A 25,444-nucleotide genomic window follows, 5' to 3' on the forward strand; every position below is an offset into this window, starting at 1 on the left:
GGTGTCCTGGGTAGAGGGCAAGCAGAAAAGGGTACTGGATAGAGAATGTAGACTTGCAAAATTTCCTGTATATTCACTTACTGGGCTTAAAAAATTATCTTAGTAAATTAGATTTATTGAAATTAACTATTTTTTCTTAAATGTCTCAAATGTGGAGATGCAAAATTACATCTAGGCTAAATTTTGTCTGATAAATTTGTCAAAACCACTGAGATAAGGAGTTGTTTGGAGCCTTTCCTGTGGAATTCCATCTCCAGCAACATTGAACCATTGTTCAAAGGGACTGTGTAATACCTTATGAAGCCAAGTATCTGAGTTAAGATTACCAGGATATATTGAACAACTTACAGTGCAGGAACTTAAGGGTGATCAATGTTTAAAAGCATAGCTACTAATTTGAAGAAATGAGGCTTGGTATAGTACCCACATTCCTTACGAGTCTGTTGGACCTAGTGAAGATATCTTAGAATGCCTTACTTGGTATTTTCTCTATTTGTACTTGCAAGAATGACAGTTTTTTTTTGTTGTTGTTGTTCTCCTGTCCTTATGTTGATGGTAGGCTCTTCATGAAATCTTCCATCAAGGGAAAAGCCCCTGGTTCTATACTGCCTGGACTCTCTAGGTGCTCAGAGTTCTCTTTTTGCCTCCTGACTGCCCAGGGCTCCTAGTCCAATGTTTGGCAGCCCAGACTCTGTGTTCCCATCCCCAGAATGTGTGCTATTCCTCAGCATGGCAGATTCTACTGATCACGGATAAACTGACTCATGATGTATATATTGGTTTATCAGGATTATTTTATGCCCCATACCAAATTCTCTCAATTTTAATTTCCAAGTCTCTCTCTCTCTTATTTTCCATCCCCTACTTTCACTGTCATTTTTTTTTAAAAACCCTTTATGGTCTTTCTCATGGATTTTTGAAATAGCTCCTGACTGATTCATCTGCCTTCTATGTCACCCCCCTTAAATATCTCCTGTTTTTTGAGTCAGAGTGATCACCCTCAAACATAGCTCTGATTTTTCCATTCTCCTTCCTGAGACTCTCCACTAGCACCATATTCATATAGGAGAAACGTCAGCCTCTAGGACATGGCATAGAGGACTTTGACTCTTTGGCTCTTTGGTTCATTATTTCTTTTTTTCACCTACCTTCTTTCTCCCTATAAATCAGGCGATATTGAGAAACCCTTAGTCTCATGCTCATACTAAACTGGGCACACTTTAAAGATATGCTCCTTTTTTTTGGAAGGGTTTTTCTTCTCTTGTCTTTTCTCTGGGAAACGCCTTTGAAACTATCTTTACTCCTTCACACCCTCCTTAGGTGTCACCATCCCTGGGCAGCCCTTCCTAAGTTTTCCCAGAATGGATTCCTTTCTCTTCTGCACTTTGTACGTAGTTTGTGGATTGTGGGTACTACATTTTATTCACACAGTTTCTTTCTCTCCTGGACTGTGGCTCCTTGAAGCCAGGAATAAGGTTAGCCATTTGGGGCTTCTCGAATGCAAACCCAGTGTCTGGGTGGCCTGTAGGAGATTTTTAAATGCCTTTTGAAAAGAACAAACTATCAATAATCAGGAGGACTCTTGGAGCTGATTTTGCCTTAACCCAAAGGAATGATGATTAATTGGGGGAGGGTTGGCTTCAGGTATGAGAGCAAGTTGGTCAGGAATATATTTTTGGGCTGGGGAACATAGCTTAAGACAGGCATGGTCTTCGACCACATCCATAGGAACGGAGGGGAGGGAGTGTGAGCATCACGTGTTGTCTGGGGTTTGGCAGAGTGGAGACATCCATGCTGATGGTGCCCAGATCCCCGCACTTAACAGCAGACCCCATAGGTCATTAAAGGCGAGAGCCTATCTAGGAAGATTAGCTGGAGGAAGTGCTTTAGCCACGGAGCAAACAGGCAGTCACTTGATTAGAGCCTCAGACGTGGCATGGCACTGTGGTGTTGGATTTCCATCTGAACCATTACTCGGATATTTGAGATCGTGAGCTTCAGTTCTAACCCGACCTTGCATTTGATTTCTCAAATCCATGCCTCAGAAATTGGCCTTCCTCACTTCTCTCAGACCACATTTACCAGCAATGAGTTCTGTATCCTTTGTCTTTGAACATGTGAAAGGGATGCTGAGCATTAGCCCATATGGTGTTTGTTTAGGTGGGGAATCCTAAATAGCTTCTTGCACAGGGAAAACACGGTAGCAAATATATCTTTACAGTAATGTGTTTTAAATCAAAAAGGCTCCATATTTTCCCTTGTGTTTGAATGTGACATTCTTGATCATTCCAGACCCACCTGTCTGAGAACACAGGAATCAAAAACAGGAGTCACTCTCAAATTTCACCTCTATTTAATCCATCACAGGAACATACTGGCTTTTCACTGTATATATAGAAAAAACCACACCAGGACATTTAAACAAAGTGACACAGATCATCAGCAGATCAACTGGGAATGACGGCTCAATCAAACAAATGTATGTTGAGAATTTCCACAGGGCAGCTCTCGCGGCAGCCAAGCCAAATTTGTTTAGTATACATGAGTTGGCTGCTTAGGAACATTCGCTATGCTGTGTGCCAGATGATGACTTTTCTAGGTAAACATCCATTTAGCAGCATATATCCATCCATGAAAGTGTTGGGGTGATTTTGATCTATTCTCCCGGACTCCTGAAATTATGACTTCATTCCACTGGCAGCCAAATACCAAATCCACACATGGACCATTTAGGATTTAAAAAAAAAGGGGATGGGCAAGCTATACACTTATTTCAAAATGTAATAGAACCATCCAAAAGGTAGGAGAAACTCCATAAAATTGACAGGCCATTTCACTTTTCTGACAAGTAATAAAGCAAGCATCATTAAAATGGATGTCAAATTACAGGGCAGGGAAGCAGCAGGGAAAATACTTACCTTATTCTTGGTATTTGAAATAGAATGTGGAGTATTAATCCTACCTCAGTCTAAACTTCCTTCTAAACTACCCTAAAAAGGAGGCATTCCTTTTTAGGGTAGGGGGTTGGGGGCTCATTTATTAAGTTGGAATTTCAGAATCAGATCCTACAAGTAAGAATACTTGGATTCTTCAGAAAAGGGCATTTTAAATTTTGTGCTATTAATTCTTATATTTGAGCAATTTCTTTACTTTTTAAAGGTGTCACTTAAAGAATAGAAGACTCTATTTAGCACACTCTTTAAGCTTAGAACAAGAGTCAACAGTTTATTTAAAAAACAGAGAAACAAAACTTTCCGGTAGAATTTTCAAACTGTGCGTACTTTCACTGGCTGTTGTGAAATCCTGCTTGTGCTCTGTAAAGGTCAGCCCAATGCTCTAGCTTATTAACCAAAAATCTCTTTCTGATTCTTTTCAACTAGGGAATTCTTAACTTCGGATATTTTCAAACAGAAAGCTCGAGAATTCCCTTTTTTGGATCAACTGCCTGAAATTTGTTGGAAAAGATCATTGTTTCCAAACTTTAATCTCCTCTAGAAGAGTACTTGGCAATTATCATTTGATGAGCAAGTATTGTGAACGGTCAATAGTTTAGAAATCCTCTAAAAACATCTCTTTTTCTGTGGTGGCGATGACTTTTGTGGATAATAGCTTCTTTAAAAAATCTGCTTAAGATTCAGAGCTAGGGGAGCTACAAAGTACAGCTTTTAAAAATGAAACTCCTCATAATTACCATTTTCTAAAGTTGGTTCAATTTGAATCTGAGCATTGACTATATTCATGGAACTGGAGGAAGGTATAAAGATAATTTAGATGTAGCCCTTGCCTTCAAGTAGCTGAAAATCAATATGGGGAAATAGACATGAAAGAAAACTAATTATAATAATACCAGAGTAAATGAGAGAATAATACATACTGAGGTACATTTTATATACTCTGAGAACCAAAAATGAAGATGCTTACTGTGGTTGGTGAGATGATGGATATGTAGATTGGAAACCCTTAGCAGATAAGACAACATCTAAACTGGATCTGAGAGAGTTCAATATATAAATCTTAAATGCTGCCTCCTCCTTGAAGCTCTCCCTGCCTAAAATAGTCACCTACCCCCCAACATTTGTTTCATTTTCTCCTCAGCAGCTAAGACTCTTTCATATTTTCCATCTGTGCGTTTAAGTTCCTTTCTCCCTCCGTTAGTTGCTCAGTCATGTCTGACTCTGTGTGACCCATGGACTATAGCCCACCAGGCTCTTCTGTCCATGGAATTCTCCAAGCAGGAATACTGGAGTGGGTTGGCATTCCCTTCTCCAGGGGATCTTCCCTACCCAGGGATCAAACCCAGCTCTCCTGCATTGTAGGTGAATCCTTTACCCTCTGAGCCACCAGGGAAGCCTTTTCTCCCTCTACCTACCAGATTATAAGGTTCTTGAGATCAGGGGCATTGCTGATTTTGCTCACTGCTTGCTCTTAGAACAGGAGTGCCCTCCACTAGGGAGCAGTGTGATGGAGAATGAGGGAAGCGTATTCGAGAATAGAAGGTTGTCAGGGAATCCAATGCAGAGAAACCAAATTCGACAGGATTTTAGTGAACCCTTGATAGACAATTGTGACTAGACTATAAAATGTGTTAAAGGCATAAGATGGGAAAATTGGTTATGACCAATCATGAAAGAATTTTCCAAGGTCTCCAGAAAGCTGTGACCAATTTGTAAGAAAAAAATTGATGAGCTCTAGAATGAGTGTTCATGTTGATGACCCAGAATAAAACTTTCTTGGGAGAAGGATACACCTTTAGTAGCATATACTAATGCAGGAAAGCAACTGTATTCCATGTTCTTCAGTCCCTTTATCCAGGTTTTAAAATGAAATACAGGGAATTTTTATATTTTAAAAAATTTTTAATGTGCCCCCAAATGTGGGTAAATTGGAGGCCATTGTTAAATCCACAGAGAAAACATTGATGTGAGGGTACTTAGAGCTTTAGTGACTTGAGCTTGGGACAAAATACTCTTAGGGATATGTTGTACACAAAGGTTTTCTTTAAATATAAATAAAAAATAAGAACAAAAACCTGCCATGTTCTCACATGTATTTTACACAGTCCCAAGAATACTGTTTATCAAAGCAGCTTCCAGGTACTGGGATGAACCAGAGGCTTTCAAAGTGTTGATTGATCACTCTTTGCTAGCAGTCCACTAGGCTTACACAGCCACTCCAAAGTCAACAGCCTGGAAGAAAATGATACGAGATTTGGAACAAAGGCTGGAATGTTAGGTTAGCAACTGCTTTATGTTGCAGTAAATATGTCAATTAATATTCATATATGTTTAGAGGCATGATCTGGTAAGAGTACAGAATCAACTGCATATGACTATTCCATTTTCTACCCCAAAGGAATCCTGGTTACTGCTCACTTTTGCATAATAGAACTTTGAGAGAACTCTGGCTGGGTTTGCTTGTGTTCCTACTGCTGGACTTCTTAAAAGTCCTGGGAATGTTATCAGGGTAGTGTGATGTATGTACAGCCTGAGAGTACTTGTCTCCATCTTCATTCACCAGCTGAGACTTAAGAGGTGTTTTTGGATGTTCAGCAATTACACCATAGTAATGGAAGAACAAGAAAATTATTCATGTTCTTTTATTATATTCTTTTATCTTTCAAGGCACAGGTTCTTTTTGAAGTGTTGAAATGGATATTTGTGGGAGGAATTGAACTGTCCTACCCAAGAGATAGGGAAAGAGATAAATTAATCCCATGACTTTGGTGGGAGGATTTCTGCAGTAAATAAGGTACCATGCTCCCTGTCTTCATCACCTTATAGTCAAAAGGGATTTTGGTGGTGGTGTGCTTTCATAGGTGGTGCAGTGGTAAAGAATCCGCTTGCCAATGCAAGAGACATAAGAGATGTGGGTTTGATTCCTGGGTCAGGAAGATCCTGGAGGAGGAAATGGTAACCCACTCCAGTATTCTTGCCATGGACAGAGGAGCCTGGCGAGCTACAGTCCATGGGGTCGCAAAGAGTTGGACACAACTGAGTGACTGAGCATGCATACAGGCATGTGCTTTCATAGCCTTTGCTACTTGGGCACACTTGAATTTGGGGTCTGCCAATTGCCTGACCCTCCTATGACTTACCATATGTTTATGCAAGTTTTTTCTTAATTTTTTATGTGTTTTGACTTAATGTAAATAATGCTGTTTTGGGAGAATTTACAATGTACCTCTTTTCCATCTAGAAGAAAGTAAGTCTGCTCATCTGGATTTTCTTTAGCTAAGTATTTTCATTTGACTTTTTAAGCCAGCTAAACTTTGAAGAAAAAATGCAGATATACCCTATTGTTTGAAATGGTGTAGAGATTTAGGAGGGTTAATTTAAAAACTCATAAATCCTTTGCACTATGCAAATTAGTGACCTGTAACCTTTTTTTTCCCAGGTGACTTATTTTGACTTAACTATGTCCAAATAAATGTGTTTATTTGGGAGAGCTCAATGCTACCAAAAACTGACATGCTAAGCATCTCCTGTGGCTCATAATATGTATGAGAGATGTGGACCACCCTCTGTTTTCTCATTATGCCAAATAATGGAAAGTGGAAATCACTCTAATCCTTTCTTCTGTGTCTGCTGTACCTCTGCAAATATGATAAACTCAATCCAATTAAAAGTCATTACCTCTGCAAGGCTCAGCCACAGTCTATAACGTTCTGTTTCACAATCCTCTCAATTATCTGTCTTCATCACAGGTGGAATGTTTATAGCCATCTTCCACTTCAGTTTTCTCTTAACAAAGAGGAAAATCACTTTTATATGTTGATTATTGTAGTTCTGGTTTTCTGTACCATACATTTGACTCTATTCAATGCAGCTTTATATTATACAAGTTAATTCTTCCTGGTCATTTATCTTATCTCTCTGACTAGATTGTAAGTTCTTTAAAATCAGCAATTTAACTTTATTCTTTTTTGTGATGCCCCCACGGTGCTTTGCATATAAAGTCTTATTGACTAAATGATTAACAGTTTGTGGTACATGTTGGATCATAGTTTGTAAGACTTAATAGTGGTGATGAGCATTAAAAAGTTGAATGGAGTATATATAGTAATATAACAACAATGGCAACAAAAGCAACACAAATAAAAACAGCACACGGCTTGTTAAGTTATTGTATAATTATTTCTTATGTTTCAGGAATCTCTCCTGCCCCTCAACGGATTTTCTTAACATCATATACTTCTGACAGAATGAAAACTTTTCCAACTTTTCCTCTCAAGCAGTCATAGTTTATGTAGGTTTACATGGGCTGATCCACAAAATATTTGACTCGGCAAGCATATTGAATGTTTAGATGAGTAAACTGATAATTTTCTGGCTTATTCAGCTCTGAGATTCTACAACGCTATGAAAAATGGATATTTCAACCAATTATTTCATCAACTAAGCAACATGATGCCAAAAGATTTTATTTAGCTTAATTTTATTTAATAGCTCAAATATTAACTTAGCTATACTCAATAGCTATAACCTATTTAAAAGCAGTTTGTTAAAGAAGATTCATTGGACTAAATCCATAAAATGATCAACAGAAGCATAAAACAAATCACTAAATTTTGCTTATTCAGGAGAATAATATTAATACCTAGATCTAAGTAAGAATAATTTTATATAATTTTGATATAAATAGGCAGCACAGTATTATATATATATATGTGTATATATATATACATACACAGTATAAAATACGAAGTTACAAATATTTGGTTTTTGGTATTCTTTTATTTGTGAAGCACCTTGATGAATAAATAGATTCTTTGGGGGATTTTTTTTTACCATATAAATGCAGCTCTCAAAATTTATTTTTCTACTTTTGCTTTTGTTTAAGTTTCTTTGACCATCATAGGCATATATGGATATTATTTGGGAAAGGACCATCATCAGTTGAGTGGTGTGGGACACCAGAATATCTAGTCCTGCCATTTTCTCTGACAAACATTGCTTTAGATTGGAGGTTTCAGAGTGATCTGGCCAGTCATCCCTCTGTATACAGTACTGTTCTGAGGTCAGCCAGAACTCTCTCTGGTCTGTTTGGCACAACTTTCAATTCAAACTGGAAGATAATGTTGTGGTTTGGGCCATTTATAGGCTGGTGGGAGTTTTACTGGCTCACAGCAGTCCCACCTGGTTTACAGGAGAACTTTTAGTCTTATTTTTCAGTGAAGTAGACCAAGCAGAAGTACATTTTTTACTAGTTACTGACAGGGAAACCATCCACTTCTCCATGTGGTTTTCTCTTGGCTTATTTTGTAATGAAAATGTGGGCAAGGCTGTTTTAGAACCTGTTGGTTTCATCATTTTATGAGTTATTTAGAAGGTGTGACAGTAAATCATGCCTTTCTTTTTGAAACTTACATTACTATGAAGAACTTGGTGCACCTCAGAAATGCCTGTAAATGACAACTGCATTTCCACCGAGAATGGAAATAAGAGGTTTATTCTTGTTACATTTTTTAATTGAGGTTTAATTGTCATATAACATTATATTAGCTGGAGAAGGGAATGGCAGTCCACTCCAGTAACTTGCCTGGAGAATCCCATGGACAGAGGAGCCTGGCGGGCCACAGTCCATGGGGTCACAAAGAGTTGGACAGGACGAGCGACTAGCACTATTATATTAGTTTCAGGTGTACTTATTTGATGTTTACATGTATTGCAAAATAATCATCACAATAAGTCTAGTTAACATTGTCACCATATAATTATAATTTTTTTTTTGTAATGAGGACTTTTAAGATTTACTCTTAGCAACTTTCAAGAATGAAATATAGTAATAGGGCTCCCCTGGTGGCTCAGATGGTAAAGAATCTGCCTGCGGTACAGGAGACCCAGGTTTGATTCCTGGGTCAGGAAGATCCCCTGGAGAAGGGAATGGTAACCCATTCCAGTATTTTTGCCTGGAGAATTTCACGGACAGAGAAGCCTGGCAGGCTAAAGTCCATGGGGTTGCAAAGAGTTAAACATGACTGAGCGGCTAACACACACACATTATTAACTATGCTATTATTAACTAGTCACCATGCTGTACATTACATCACCATGATTTATTTATTTTATAACCAGAAATTTGTACCTTTAGACTCCCTTCACCCAGTTCACCGACTTCTGTAGATTGACCCAGAAATAGTTACTTTTATTCAACTCTTAAACAGTCATCACTCTTCATAACTTCCTTTTAGATCTTATTTTACCACGTAATCATATACCTGTTGCCATCTTTGTCTTTATTACTCAACTCTAGGTTTCTTGAGGGCAGAAATTTGATCTCATTCAAATCTATATGTAGCCATAGCAACTTGCACAGTCCTAGGTACAGCATGGTGTCAAATCATTGTTTTGGAATGGGTGAATGACTAAAGTCTGAGAAGCAGCATCTTGGGCAAAGAATATCACCCCTACACTTCAATTATCTAAGTCCTCTCCTTATGCTAGAAAAGAGTTTTAATCTGGGCACTTTTGTAGTCTATCACAAAATTTCAATTGGAATGTGCAATTGAAGCAGTCACACATAGCTGGTAAAGTCTGGGACATCTGTTTAATCCTTCACTCTCATAGTTTGGAGCCCACCAAAGATTTTGAAAGTCAAATGTATATTTATTCCACAGAGGAAACTTTATCAACCAGTGCAAAAGTTTACTGGCACTAGCTGGTGATATAATGGGTAGTTTAAATCCTGCTAACTGCAAATAATTTTTCAACAGTGTTTATGATTGTGGTAGAGTTTAGTGAGGCAGAAGGACAGATAACATAAATATTTCAACAAAAGCCGATTGTACTGGAGCCATAAATAAATTAGACCCAGTTTGTAAATAAATTTAGTTTTTGCCAACAAACATTTATAATCCTCTCTTGCTGCAAATGATAGTAATTTATATAGAAGAGGTCCTGAATGCCTTTCTTTAAAAGTCAGTTCTCATTAGGAGGCAGTGCCTGGTGCCCGTCAAGTGTCTTAGACTGTGTGACTCAATTAGACATGAAGGATACTGTACAGACCACCTAATGCTACTAGTTATTGTACATGTTGACAATGACAATTTCCAGAGATCATACATAGCTTGGTAGTCTATGAAGTTGTCATATTATATCATTCCCTTAAATACCTAGCTTGTGTTACCACTTAACAATGTTGAAATTACCCCTCTCAAATCATAAGTGCTATTTAGTGTATGTATACACGTATGCATGACACATCTGTTCATATTTTCCCTGAAAACATTTTTTTATTAACGTGTATAATGTTTTCTCAAATTAAAAAAAAAAACAAACCTTCACGTTTTTTCAATGACATTCCATGCATCCCCACGGTTTTGAATGATTTTACGTTTAATATGATGTAGTGTTGGGAAACTCAATATAGGGGCCTTTAGAGTTTGAAATGGGGGCAGAAAATTGCACTTCTTGGAACCATCTAAACTTATTTTACACCGAAGATGCTGTATTTGCCGTGGGACCAGAATCCATGCTGAAATCAGCTGAATCAAGGAACTTTCCCCACAGAATCACTTTAAGCTCAGAAGTCATTCTTGTTTTTGTTACCAAGCCTTGTGAGAACAAGGATCATTGTTCATTTTCATATAAAGCCTAATTTTGAAACCAACTACATTTAATTTTGGGGTACTCTCTGCTCTTTATCAAACTCAGAGTGTGGTTAGGTTAGGCTTCTATTGCTTGTTCACATTCCTTTTTATCGGCAAGCCACTGCTACAACTCCCTCTTCTGCCAGACAAGCATAATTATTTTCTTTTCTTTATGTAGGATTCCTGGATATAAGAAAGCTCTTCTGTTTTGTAGCAACAGGGAAGGTTCTGCATCAAGTTAGCTGTGAGAATGAATTTGAACTTACATTTCCACTGTTTATTCAATTCTCCTGTACACCTATCTTTGTTTATTGTATGGTAGAAAGTGGAGGGCAATCTCATTTACTTTTTGATCTTCATCTTTGCAGGGGTTGTTTTGAATATTTTCAGCCAGTTTATATTAGAATTTGGTCTCCTTGCTTCAAAATACATTCCCCTCTTCTTCCTTTAACTTGTAGCTCCTGAGTTTTGGTCTCTCCTTCGGAGGCAAGAAGGATCTCTGCCAAAAGCCACCAAGCCACACTTAGGTAATTATAATAAACAAGTTGGGGCTCTCATTTCACATGCAGAGCTGAATGAAGCAGAGCTGTGGTCAAAGAGATCCCAGTTGCTCCTCTGTTAGCAATGGCACATTAATGCACTCTCATGCTCCCCTCCCCCACTCCAACACTTTTTTTCTTTTTTTAAAGGAAGTAAATCAGGTCACTCTTTAGCATGTGAAGGGCTGTAGCTTTCTTCTGAAACCACCATCAACAACATAAACAAATTAGAGGTAGTAAACCACACATTCTGCCCACACATAAACCACAGTCCTCACCAGAGGGCAGTCTACTTAATGTGAGAATAACAGCCCAGTTTTATAAGCCTCTACTGGGAATAAATTCCAGTTTCACTGGTTAGAACAAAGTTGGGCAGCCAGAGTATAGGCTCTCCTAGGTTACATGTTGGGAGAGACCGAAGTGGAGAGACCAGGAAATATATTTTATAAGCTTCTGGTACACCAAACTTGGACCATTCTTTGGTTTTCATTATGTAGAACTGGGACTGCTTGAGTGGAATGGACCTGGGGCTGAACTTGTCCAATGTGCTTATTTTATGGAAGGGGAGTCAGAGACCCCTCAAAAGCTACGACTCTCAAGCTCTTAAGGTTGCTCTGGGCAGGGAAGACATATTGCTGAATCCAGACCTCCACATCTGGGCATGCACCACTCCTGCTTTTCCTGAGTGCAAATGGCATAGTTTACAACTGCCAACTTGACCCATACAGGAGTTATAAAATATTCCCTATACCTTCCTGATGCTGATACGCTTCCTTTCCTGACAATGGTGAGTCCTCAACTAATGTGTCCAGCCCTAAACTAATGTGTTCCGTCATCAGTAAATTCCTGCCTGTGATAGTCTTTTCTTAAATACCTGTTTAAACAGTAATTTAGATAAGAGTGTCCCATTTGTGTGCAACAGGAAATGCCTGCCTTCTTTTAGATATGCTGGCAAATAATTACTGTAGATACGGCTTGAATACTGAAAGGCTGTACTCTGGTCATTTCGGACTGCCTGAGAGCAACCACCCAGTCTGCTGCAACATAATTTCAGGGCATTTCTATTTTACTCTAAATGAATCTGAAGGAAAATCACTTTGGGGATATAAAAAGCTTAGGAGAAAAGCCATCAGGTCAAAGGTTGCCTAAAGACTCTTAAAAATTTGTCTTACTATAAGGGAGTCACGGCACAAAGTTATAACGTAAGAGAAACCATATCTGATGTGTGATAAGTCTGTTCTTACCTAGTCATTCCAGTGGGTATTGGCGATCCTGTCTCCCTTAACAACAGAATGAGCCAAACATTAACCAGGTCGTGTTTTTCCTTGGAGTAGTACCCATACAGCTTTTAATGTCTTTATTTTAGCTGTTTTAGATCTGTAAGTAGATACCAGAGGGTTTCTTTATTGGTACCTCAACTGTGAATTTTCTGGCAATTTCTTTCCATAACCCGTTTTAAAAAGCTTAGTTCCATCTCTGATGAGGAACTTTTAGAAGTGGTCAAACTCATTTCATAAGAGCTTTAGAAGCTACCAGTTTAATTCACAAAACATACTTGTTTAGTGAAATGTCTGTGAAATTTCAAGAAGAGTGGAGAAACGCTTAACCAGAGTTAAAACCCCAGGATAAATGAGAGGTATGCCACAATCCTATGAAGAAGACAAATGTTTGTTCACTGATTTGGTCCTTTACTTTCAACCCCTGTGGTATTTTTTGCCATCTTCCTTGCTTGCCTCCCAACACTCTTTCATACTTTTAGGGTCTTTTTGACAGCACATACGTAAAATATTTTTAGAAAACACTGGAGGAAAAAATTCCACAAGGAAGAAATGGAATACTCTGGTACAAGGAAGTAGCAAATACTAAAGGTGCAAGGAAGTTAGAAGGTCATTAAAAAAAATTCCATGTGCCAAGCGATGTTGATACATTATTTCACAATAAGTAGTGCTCTCTGGAGACACGGATTCTTCAAATGCAGTCCAGTGTTAACAGATTCCGCGATGTCTACTTGTGACTCCTCTCTGGAGGCAGCACATTCTAAAGACCAGTTCCGTCAGCAGCCTCCATCCTATTCGTGCTTGCGAAGTCGCTTCAGTCATGTCTGACTCTTTAAGACCCTATGGACTGTAGCCTGTCTGGCTCCTCTCTCCATGGGATTCTCCAGGCAAGCATACTGGAGTGGGTTGCCATTCCCGCCTCCAGGAGATCCTCCCGACCCCAGGGATCCAACCCACCTTCTCTTACCAGGATCTTTACCAATAGCGCCACCTGGGAAGCCTATGAGATGCTTCGATTTTCCCAGCCTGTGCCTCTGACCCTTACTACGGTCCTTCAAAGCTAGTTTAAGTCAGTTTTCTGGAAATTCGTTTCCCTCACTTTTACTAGTTTCCTTTCTTCCTTTCGTTGGGATCTTAAATTTCATTATCTTGGGGCCATTCTCACAGACTATTCTGCGGGCCAGTGCACAGCCTCCTTCTTTGTTCTGTTTGTGCGTCTGGCATGACTTGGGCTCCACCCTTTCCCCAAGCCCAGCGCGTGGTGATTGGTTGCGTCGCTGGTGCAGAAGAGCTGGCTCCCAGGTCCTCCGCTTCCTCGCCAACAGGCCTGGGTCACCGCTCTGGAATTGTCCTAACAAGGGAAGAAGAGCATGTCCGGTTTGAATTTTGGAAGGAAATTGATGTCTTCCCCCTCCCCTCCCCGCCCCACCATTAGCAGGCACCGACTCATGGACTCGTGTTCATGCGCTCACGTCCTACCAGGAGGTCCCTGGTGGGGCTTGAGGTTTGGCAGCGCCTGCCTTGCTCGCGGAGCTGGGCACGCATCCGCCGCTCGCAGCCACGTGTAATCCTTCCTGTCTGCTCGCCACTTGGGCACAAAGTCCCAGCACTCGGGCCCACCCTCTTCTTTAGTAGCAATTAACCTTTACTACAGAGCTTCCTTTGAAGTTTGCTCATGTTTTTATTACAAAACTGCAATGAGGAACATAATGGGGGGAAATGTCTAAATTTCGGAGTTACCTAATCTGTTCAATTCCCGTGCTGGCCTCCTCCTGGCAGTTGTTTCATGTAGTTATGATCTCAACCAGTCTGCCTGAGATTTCAAACCATGTTTCTGTCTCAGCCTATTTTTAAGATTAGTGAGCTATTACACACATGCACACTACAAACGCACACTGATGTGTCTATTATGCGCCTAAGTGTATACGGCTGCATATGTAGAACTTGTTCCTTGTTTAATGTCTAGGGAAATTTTTTTTTTACTTCAGAGACAAGCTAGGTATATGTGCTTTTAATGTTAACTTTAAACTCTAGTTGCTAAATATTTTCTCTCAATGGACTTACGTGAAGAAGAGTGGAAAATTATTTATGCTAGTATCACTAATGATAATGCTGAGTGATAAGTATTATGACGCGTACTGAATGCTATTAACGGTGAAATTCTGGATTTTGAATGGCATCTGCCCAGAAGATTTGCAGTTAAGCTAGGCAGAGGGGCCAAGTGAAACAAATGGTGAGTTATATAAAACCCACAAAAGAGACGGCATTTTAGGCCAGCCTTGCAAATAAGAACCAAAGAATTATGAGTGAAATGGCATTTTTTTTTTCCTAGACTGCCGTTCACAGGAGCTCAAATAAATGAAATCATTTTTCTCTGCTTTTCACTCAGCAGTAAATCATTGGTAATCTAAGGTTGGTAGAAAAGCAACTGTGAAGCTCAAAGAAAATACAAGAGAATCTTTTTTTTTTTTTTTTTCCTTAGGATGGGTAAGGACTTTCTAAGAAAAATGTAAAAATCACAAAGGAAAAATAGACTTCATTCCATACAAGTTAAAAATTTTGTACAACACAAGCTCCATTAAAAAACCAAATGATAAGTGATCTACTGGGGATAGTAGCAAAAAGCTATATCAAAGGGCTTATTTCTTTATCATTAGTAAGACAGACCAATAAAAGCCCAGTTTCAACTGGACAGAAACAATGAGTAATTTGCAAAAGGGGAAATGGGAATGACAAAATATTTAGTCTTAGTAATCACTGAGATGTGAATTAAAGCAACAATAGATATACAGTCTTTTCTGTTGTATTAATACATTTTAAAAACAAGACATAATAATAAATACCAGTATGATGGCTTGGAGTATAAATTGGTATCCAGCTCTGAGAAGCAATCTGTCAATACTCACTCAGCTTTCTTCTAGGAATATAACCTAAATAGGGTGAACATAAATATTTATATGAAAAAATGTTTATTTTAGTGGTATTTATGGTATCAGAAAATTAGAAGCAAGATAAATAAATACTATGGAAATAGTTAATTTATTATGGGTTTATATTATGGAATATAATGCAGCAATTAAAATGTAGTTTAATGTTTTTAAACCCATAAGGAAGTGTTCATAATATCAAGTGAGAAAAGTGAAAAAACAAGCTATTCACATAGTAGGGCCACAATTTTGAAAAAACAAACATACCCTAAAACATATCTTTAAAGAAAAAAAAGCAAGTTGCCTAAGAGTTAAAGAGAGGACTGGATTTGAACAGCTGGGTTCTAGTCTCAGCTGACTTTGGATATACTGGTTAGCGTCCGTGGGTATCAGGTTGCACATTTGCAAAATGGAAGATTATCCTTCTCATCGTAGTTTTCTCCCTGGATTGTGAGAGAATATAGATACATCTGCGGAGGTTATTATTATCAGTATTATTTCTGCAATTTCATCTTTGTAGATTCTGATATGTTTTTAAAATGCAACTCTCCTCAGGTGGAAACCTTTTGTTAGTTATTCCAAGAGTCATAGAAATAAATATAATCCAATATAAATGGAGCCTTGGTCTCCAGGGATATTAGAACACTTAAAAGTTGAATTGAAGAATTTGATTTCCAAGAGCATTTCCCAAGTCATTTGCCTCAAATCCAACAATAAACTTATCTTTCTGTCCTTTTTCAGTTAATGACACACTTAAAGGATGCAAGAAGCAAATTCCAGTAGCAGGTAGTTCAGATCCAAGAAATTACAAGGGTTATTTATCTTTATGGGAGCACTGATGTATATAGCACTTCTTACCTGATACTTACCTATTGTAAATGTGCCCAATCTGTCAATCTGATATCTGAGCAATTCTTTAATTAACTGTAGTTATAGCTCAGGAAGAAGATTTACCAGTTTTTCCTCAATAACACACATTTAATGGAGATATGATAATTGAGGTAGTTTGTCATGTAGATGAAAGGTTTTAGCAGCTTTTTGGATAGTTCTTGAGTAAGGTACCTTGAGACATTAGTTGATAAACTGCATATGTTGTTGAAAATTTCTTAATGCTAGATGACACTGAAATATTGTTGCATGTTTTGATACATAAAACTCAGCAGTTTTGTATTTCCATTTTTTGTCATCACAGCCCTTTTTATATTTAATTCCAATGATACAGGATTAACAGTGGCTTGAAAACAAATTGCCTGGCTTTGCACATACATTTAATGCCTGTGTGTGGATGAATAGGACCATAAGTCTTTCTCCTGGATTTGCTTGACCTATATAAGCTGTTCTTTAAGTTTAATTGGAATTATTTTGCTATTGTAAGCAGAACTGCATTCAGGTTTTAAATTCAAATTCTTCTGTGCAGCAGCCTAGGCACGTATGTGTATTTTGTCTCCACAGGAATTGAAATCCAAACTCACTAGTTTAAAAATTATGCATTGGGAAAGTTTGTGGGTAACTCAAAGGTCATGGGGTCAGCAATGGTTGTGGGGCGGGGGTGGGGGGTGGTGGGGGACCAGATGAGTTTCCCTCTATCCCTTTTTAAGGTTTGGGATTACTTTGATGGCACTGACAGTATGACTAGTTTAACCCTTTCAGGAAATAGGGGAGATTTTACTGACCATTAATGGATAATTACTGGAGGAAATAGTTCTATTCATTTGGATGCATTTTTGTTTCCTGCTGCTTAAATGGATAAGTCTATAGGTTACACAATGTCTTCCAGTTTTTAAGCACTTCTTGAAGAAACCAAAATCTTCATAATGGATGATAAATCCCTTTAAGAATCTTTAACTACATTTGCAGTAGTTAAATGTTAGCATTCTAGAGAGATGTTTTTGTATGTTTTTAGCTGTATAAAGAGTGTTGGTGAACTTTTGGCTCTTAGGTTGAAGTGCAAAATCTCCCTAAAGAATAAAATTAATAGACTTTATCAAGGGTGTTGGAACCCTGAAGTATATTTCTCTGATAGTATTTCTTTGGGGCATTATAAAAATTGTTTATTTTAATGTTGGATTTGGAGTAAAGTTTCTAATCTGTAATGTTCCATTTTTGTGGGTTTAAAGGTGCTTTCCAGGATCAAAATAATTTCCAGTATTTAATAGAAAAATATTGATTTGTTTTAATAGTCAATGAAATTATATGTTAGGTTAATTATCTCTTTAACTAGTATTTTTAAAGCATCTTTATGAAGATCACTTGGAGAATTCCTAAGAAGTATGAGTTTTGAAGCTTCCCTTTAAGAGTCTATTTCCTAGTTTGGAATAAAAGGTTATTCTTATTAAACTCTAAATAGCAATATGCAGCATTATTTGATCATCAGACTGAGGAAGGAAATTGTGTAAGAGCTCAAAAGAAGGGAAATACTTATGTTAAATGGGATGGCAAGGAGATAAGTTGGGAGTTGACATAGAGAATGACTAGAAGTTGGATGGGTAAAGGGGAAGAGAGAAACAGAGGAAATGCTTACTGAGCCCAGAAGATCAGATCAGATCAGATCAGTCGCTCAGTCGTGTCTGACTCTTTGCGACCCCATGAATCACAGCACGCCAGGCCTCCCTGTCCATCACCAACTCCCAGAGTTCACTGAGACTCACGTCCATTGAGTCAGTGATGCCATCCAGCCATCTCATCCTCTGTCGTCCCCTTCTCCTCTTGCCCCCAATCCCTCCCAACATCAGAGTCTTTTCCAATGAGTCAACTCTTCGCATGAGGTGGCCAAAGTACTGGAGTTTCAGCTTTAGCATCATTCCTTCCAAAGAAATCCCAGGGCTGATCTCCTTTAGAATGGACTGGTTGGATCTCCTTGCAGTCCAAGGGACTCTCAAGAGTCTTCTCCAACACCACAGTTCAAAAGCATCAATTCTTCGGTGCTCAGCCTTCTTCACAGTCCAACTCTCACATCCATACATGACCACAGGAAAAACCATAGCCTTGACTAGACGAACCATTGTTGGCAAAGGAATGTCTCTGCTTTTGAATATGCTATCTAGGTTGGTCATAACTTTCCTTCCAAGGAGTAAGCGTCTTATAATTTCATGGCTGCAGTCACCATCTGCAGTGATTTTGGAGCCCAGAAAGATAAAGTCTGACACTGTTTCCACTGTTTCCCCATTTATTTCCCATGAAGTGGTAGGACCAGATGCCATGATCTTCGTTTTCTGAATGTTTAGCTTTAAGCCAACTTTTTCACTCTCCACTTTCATCAAGGGGCTTTTGAGTTCCTCTTCACTTTCTGCCATAAGGGTGGTGTCATCTGCATATCTGAGGTTATTGATATTTCTCCCGGCAATCTTGAGTCCAGCTTGTGTTTCTTCCAGTCCAGCGTTTCTCATGATGTACAGAAGATAGAGATAAGTTTATTCTGGCCTGGGGACTCCTACTGAGGAGTATTGAGATTAAAAGAGAAAGAATGGTTTCAGAATGAGAGAGATTCTGTTCCAAGCCTATTTTACTTGTGGACATTGGGAATTACTGGAGGCTACTGCATAGAGAAATTTATATACCAGGAAGATAAATTCAGCAGCATTGTACAGGCTCAGTGTGAAAGGACTGGAAAGATGTTAGAAGTCTAGAGACCCATTTAGAGGACTGTTAAAAAATTCAGGAATGAAAACATGGATTGAAAGAATGGGGTGAAGGTAAAAATCTTACAAGAAGAATGGACAGCATTTAATGACTGAATAGATTGAGGATGAAGGAGACAAAATATCCATGTTATTTTAAAACCTTGAACATGGGTAATTTGAGGGAAAATATTATTTTTAATAGAAATGGGGAAATGGGAGGACACTTGATTTGAAGGTAGATGATAATATGCAAGATTTTGGATATGCTGAACTTGAATGATAATGAGCTTGTTATGTTGAGATCAGATGTCTCATTGAAATAAGGCTGGGTCTTGATTTGACGCTTAGTTTAAATGGCATTATCTCATTTAACTCAAGAACCAAGCACTTCATTAGAAAGATACTTTTGCATGTATAATCACTTTGCACTTCACAAAACTTTAAGAGGAGTTATACTTGATGGACAATTTTTAATAGGTGTTATGGTTAATTAAATTCCATAATGACTCAAAGAAGGCATTAAGAGTAGAACTCAGATATTCTACCCTCTAGCCCAATAAAGTATCTTTGAAGATTTTAATAATTCATAGAACTGTAAGGTTGATGGGATCTAAAGTGTCATCTAGTCTAGTCATTAATCTAAAGCTACAATTCCTCCATATCAACCCTAATTCATGGCTATCTAGGCTATATTAGAACCCCGTGCTGGGGAACTTTAGGTGACCCATTTAACTTTGGATGGCTCTGATTGAAGTCTGTCGTCTTGTAATTTTAAGCCATTTTTCTTAGTTCCCCCATTGAATATCTACAAATTGAACAAATTAGATATGACTCTCAGTCTGTAATCCTAGTGGAAACATGTGTTTATTTTCTTTAAGGTAACATATCCCCTTCAACTGGTGGGAAATGCATACTTAGTTATTATTCTTTATGCTTCCTCCATTCCAAAGATGCGGAAAGATCTTAAGGCTGATGTGGTGTGGTCATTTACTTCAGCATGGGGCTGTACTGCTCCAGGGAGCCCTTGGAGCTCCAGGGTTGAGGGTGCAAACTCCTAGTTACTCTCTTCCGCTCTCCCCTCAAAGATGGTCTTGTCATCTCCTCCAGGCAAGACCTCTGCTCCATGCAGAGTCTCTCTGCTGCTAAGTCACTTCAGTCGTGTCCGACTCTGTGCGACCCCGTAGACGGCAGCCCACCAGGCTCCCCCGTCCCTGGGATTCTCCAGGCAAGAACACTGGAGTGGGTTGCCATTTCCTTCTCCAAGGCATGAAAGTGAAAAGTGAAAGTGAAGTCGCTCAGTCGTGTCTGCCTCTTAGCAACCCCATGGACTGCAGCCTACCAGGCTCCTCCGTCCATGGGATTTTCCAGGCAAGAGTACTGGAGTGGGGCGCCATTGCCTTCTCCGAGAGTCTCTCTGATCTCTACTTTTCTCAGTCTGGAGGAAATTCACTCTCTTTTTTGGTACACTCCATGACACCATCTTCTCTTTGTTCCCTCTGGGAAATTCACCTAATTTCTTCAATGATTTTAGCTTTTATAAATGTCCAGAGGAAGCACTAGCATCAAATAACTTTAACTCTCTGTTCTGCGTAAGCTACTGAGGCAAAGAAATACCACAGGCTCAATGGTATGTTTGAAATGGGAAAGGAAAAACAGAGAAAGAACAAACATAAATTAACCTTTCAATAAATAATCTTGCCATATGAACTTAAGTCTTGTGGCTCATGGAAGCCTTTGGACTCTCTTGTGACTCTACTACAATTTAGTCCAAGATACCTCTGCACGATATAACTTTCTAAGACATTGTATAATGCTATCAGCTCCCAATTTGGGATGGTTTGCAGAGTTGTAGTTACACATATGTTTACTCTTAATCTCTACTTTATTCATAATAATAATTAAATTGCTGATTGTTTCCCAGCTGGATAATAGATTGAGCTGGCCCATGAGAGTACTGACAGTCAAAGATTAGCTCATTTGATTTATGGATTCAACAGAGATAAACCAAAGAGGAAATAATCCCTTCCCCCCGCTTCATCTGTGAATAACAGAGGTTTTAATGAAGGCATATTTTAACAATGGTCTTTCCTATTTTTTTTTTTTTTTAAAGAGCAACAGCATTATAAAGTGAATATTGGGATGTGGAATTCTGTCTCTTTTATATTAGTAGAAATTTATGAAGTTTTTATTTATTCACAGATAATGAGTGTGTATATGGCAGCTACCCTGAAATTCCTTTGGAAGAAATGCCAGATGCAGATGGAGTAGCTGGTGCTCTGTCCCTCAGTATTCAGGAGCCATGCTCTCCAGCCACATCCAGTGAAGCGTTCACTCCAAAGGAGGGCTCTCCTTACAAAGCCCCCATCTACATCCCTGATGATATCCCCATTCCTGCTGAGTTTGAACTTCGAGAGTCAAATATGCCTGGAGCAGGCCTTGGAATATGGAGCAAAAGGAAAATTGAAGCCGGTGAAAAGTTTGGGCCTTATGTGGGAGAGCAGAGGTCAAACCTGAAAGACCCTAGTTACGGATGGGAGGTAAGAATATCTTTTGAGTTAATACCTGTATGTATATTAAGATGTGTAAAGAAGAGATTACTTTTAAAAATGTCCATAATATAAGCAAATTCCATTTGTTGCAAAATATCTTCAAATGGAGTTTTAAGGATGAACCTCTCTTACAATTTTCACTGCTTTATAGAAACAAAGTATTGCTTGAAAGTATGGCATGATAGAAAGGAACCCAACTAATGAATTGGTCAGAGGATAGTGTCTTGAAAATGTATTAAAGGATACAAATATAGTTCTTAAATTAATATTTGGAAACATTAAAGGTGGCCATCCCTAAGGTATGTGGCATAAGCAAACAGAATAGTCGTATGACATGTTTATTGTATTTTGCCTGTACTTTTTTGGCAAGTGGGCTTGGAAGATTGGAGGAAACATTTGTTTTCTCCATCTTGTAGCTTTGAGTTAATTTGGTTTTACTTTCATTTTACATGTTTATTTTGCTCTGTATTCTAATATATTTTCCCCCTCTTTTGGTCATCCCGATTTGATTATACATGTCTCCAGAATATGTGTACTGTACTGAATCTTGTGATGGTTATTTATATTCAGATTGATTTAATGAGTAATTCATGTATAAACATGGCAGCAAAAAGCAATATGAAAATCAGTTGCTAGTTTCAGCCATTCTTTTTTAGAGAACTCATCTGGAAATATGTAAGAAAGGGAAGTTATGTTCTGATTACAAAATCTAAATTAATTTTATTTTGATAAGGACAGGTAAACTAGTTATTCTCTTGAGTTTATAATTTTTGTACAAAATTAGTGTGTGTATATATGTATATGTATATGTATATATATTCCCCACTTATTTTTATAATTTGAAAATTTTTGTAGTTATATTACAGCATCATATTTTCTGGAATAGCTGACCTATATCTGAAAAACTTGTAGGTAATTTCTATATGGACAAGAAAGTGTTTTTTGGAGATATGATTGACCTTTGGTTTTACAGTTTCAGTTAGATAGAAGTCGGATAAACTAGATTTATTTTAGTATGTTCTCTTAATATTTATGATCTGGTTAGCTTTTAAAATAGAAATAAATATGCAGTGCCTTCAGGACTTAATTTCAAATTTTGTCCCTTTGCTTTATCTGTGTTCCCTTGTGAAATCTGCTCAAACTGCCATAATAAAAACAATTCTTATTCAAATTCTGAAATGCTAAAAGTTAAGATCCAGATTTGACATAATTACAAGTGAGAAATCCTTCCTTAGTTTTGCTCTTGACCACAGCTCTGGTGAAGTGGTTTAGCTACACTCCTTCTAGACGTGTCTATTGATAAGAGATTTTTAAAAAATCACTGTAGCATTAACTGATATGTGAGTTGAATACGTTTTAAACCAAATGCGTACAAACTTTACGTCATTATCGTTCACCTTAAAATAATGGCTATAAACATTCCACTAATAAGTAACTCATTAACTCATTAAACTTTTATTACAAAATCTCTAGAGTTAAACAACAAGTGCAGTACTGCTGGAGATTTTCCAGAAGGCATGGAATAAAACAAGACTTAATAATGAAATCATTTTGCAATTCCAGGGTTGGTAAATGTAGGGTTGGTAAATGCAGGTCTGTGCCTCTTTAAACGGAGAAGGCAATGGCAACCCACTCCAGTACTCTTGCCTGGGAAATCCCATGGACAAAGGAGCCTGGTAGGCTACAGTCCATGGGGTCGCGAAGAGTCGCACACGACCGAGCGACTTCACTTTCACTTTTCACTTTCTTGCATTGGAGAAGGAAATGGCAACCCACTCCAGTGTTCTTGCCTGGAGAATCCCAGGGATGGGAGCCTGGTGGGCTGCTGTCTATGGGATCACACAGAGTCGGACACGACTGATGTGACTTAGCAGCCTCTTTAAACAGGAGACCTGTGGATTTGGGGATGAACCTGGTGATAGTTGGTAAATGCAGGGTTGGTAAATGCAGAGTTGGTAAATTCCAGGGCTGGTAAATGCAGGTCTGTGCCTCTTTAAACAGGATACCTGTAGATTTGGAAATGAACCTGATTCTAGTTCTGCATTTAGAGGAAATGTAAAAATAATTAATTTTTTTCTCCTTAGAATAAAATGTCTTTAGCACATACATGGGCAAGCGCTTACCCTGAGAAATAATTATTTTCATTATGTCAAAACTGACTTATTTTGTTGCTTGGAATTCAAGATAATTTTATAACAAGTTCTGACTGTTTGCTACACATCACCATTTCCTCTCTGTCCATCAAGAATTCAGTTGATGGTCAATTCGGTGGTTTTCTTCACCACTTTAATGGTTTCCCTTGCGTTTATTTTTTTAAAATAATTTTATTTATTTATTTTTGGCTGTGTTGGGTCTTCGTTGCTGCACAGGCTTTTCTCTCATTGCGGTGAGTGGGACTGCTGTCCAATTGTGGTGCCCTAGTGGGCTTCTCACTGCGGTGGCTCTCTTGTTGCAGAGCACAGACTCTAGAGTGTATGGGCTTCAGTAGTTGTGGAACATGGGTTCAGTAGTTGTGGCTGTGGGCTCTAGAGCACAGGCTCAGCAGCTGTGGGTTGGTAAATGCAGGTCTGTGCCTCTTTAAACAGGATACCTGTGGATTTGGGGATGAACCTGGTGATAGTTCTGCATTTAGAGGAAATGTAAAAATAATTAGTTGCTTAGTTGCTTTATGGCATGTGAGATCTTTCCCGACCAGGGCTGGAATCCATGTCTCCTGCATTGGCAGGCAGATTCTTACCCGCTAAGCCATCAGGGAAGCCCTGTCCTTGCTTTTGAGAGTGTGGATTGTCTGTTCTAGATGTATCGTGAACCAAGCAAGAGCAAGGGCTTTAAAAAATTTTTTTTGGGTGTAATTTTGGCAAAGTTGTTATCCACAGAGGAACAGTTGAGTTCTTGACTTTAGTATTTTCTTTGTTTTTTTTTTTTTTAATCTTACCCTGCTTAATACAAAATCTAATCACGATCAACAAAGGCACTTGCACAAAGCTTCTGACCTACTCGCATGTGCTCTTTTAAATCAGTCTTATGTCATATTTGTCCTCAACTGTAGCTGATTTCCCTCCTGTTTGGTTGGACAGATAGTTGTGATTAACCAGTGTGGCTTCTTTTTCTGATACTGTTTCATTTTTAAAAATGATGAATTGAAGGAGAAAATAACCTCTTAGGCCAAAAAGAATAAACATGAATGGAGGAAATCCAGATTCATCCAGCAGTTATTCAGTGCTACTGTCCATCAGATTCTGTACTAAATGTTCCCTTGAGAGAATCCCAGCCTATCAAAACTGAACAAGCCATTCCTATCTCTAGTACTACCCTTGCTCTTTTCTCCCTATAAAATTCCCCTCCCTATGCATTTCCTGTTTAATAAATTGGACTACTGTCTGTCCACCTGCTCAAGCCAAAAAATGGATCGTCTTTGACTCTACTGTCTCCCACACCAACCTTATCTGATTTATAGTTCCTCTGTTCTTTCAAAGCCTCCATTCTTTGCACACACTGGTCTCCATACCTGGGAATCTCCTTTTCCTTCCTGTTCCTAGCAAGTTTATATCCATTCCTCAAGTTCTCTTCTTCCATGTCATCATCCCTGATCCTCCTATTAAAAATTTAGTACTGCTTAAGTTTTTCCTCACCATAGCATTGAGTTAATCCATACTAAAAAACATAAAGCATTGTGCAGCATCCAAATTGTTTGCCTAGTTTCCCTAATATGGGCTTTCCTAGTGGCTCAGACGGTAAAGTGTCTGTCTGCAAGGCAGGAGACCCGGGTTCGATCCCTGGGTTGGGAAGATGCCCTGGAGAAGGAAATGGCAGCCCACTCTAGTATTCTTGCCTGGAAAATCCCATGGACTGCACAGCCTGGTAGTTTCCCTAATAGAGCAATATTTCCATGAGAGCTGGCATAGCTGTATCCTCTAAGTGCAATGTCTTGATGGTGTCCTCTC

At 38.6% G+C, this 25,444-nt stretch overlaps 1 protein-coding gene across 8 annotated transcripts in view; it reads left to right on the top strand.

The window, feature by feature from the left end:
- Nucleotides 1-25,444, top strand: part of MECOM (MDS1 and EVI1 complex locus) — a 656,396-nt gene that overhangs the window by 309,277 nt on the left and 321,675 nt on the right. For all 8 annotated transcript variants that reach the window (XM_024995577.2, XM_024995595.2, XM_024995585.2 and 5 more), the window contains exon 2: nt 21,151-21,488. In XM_024995577.2, coding sequence (XP_024851345.2) covers nt 21,151-21,488 — 338 coding nt within the window. The remainder of the gene's footprint in view (nt 1-21,150; nt 21,489-25,444) is intronic.

This window comes from Bos taurus, chromosome 1 (genome assembly GCF_002263795.3).
Source record: "Bos taurus isolate L1 Dominette 01449 registration number 42190680 breed Hereford chromosome 1, ARS-UCD2.0, whole genome shotgun sequence".
Taxonomy (NCBI): domain Eukaryota; kingdom Metazoa; phylum Chordata; class Mammalia; order Artiodactyla; family Bovidae; genus Bos; species Bos taurus.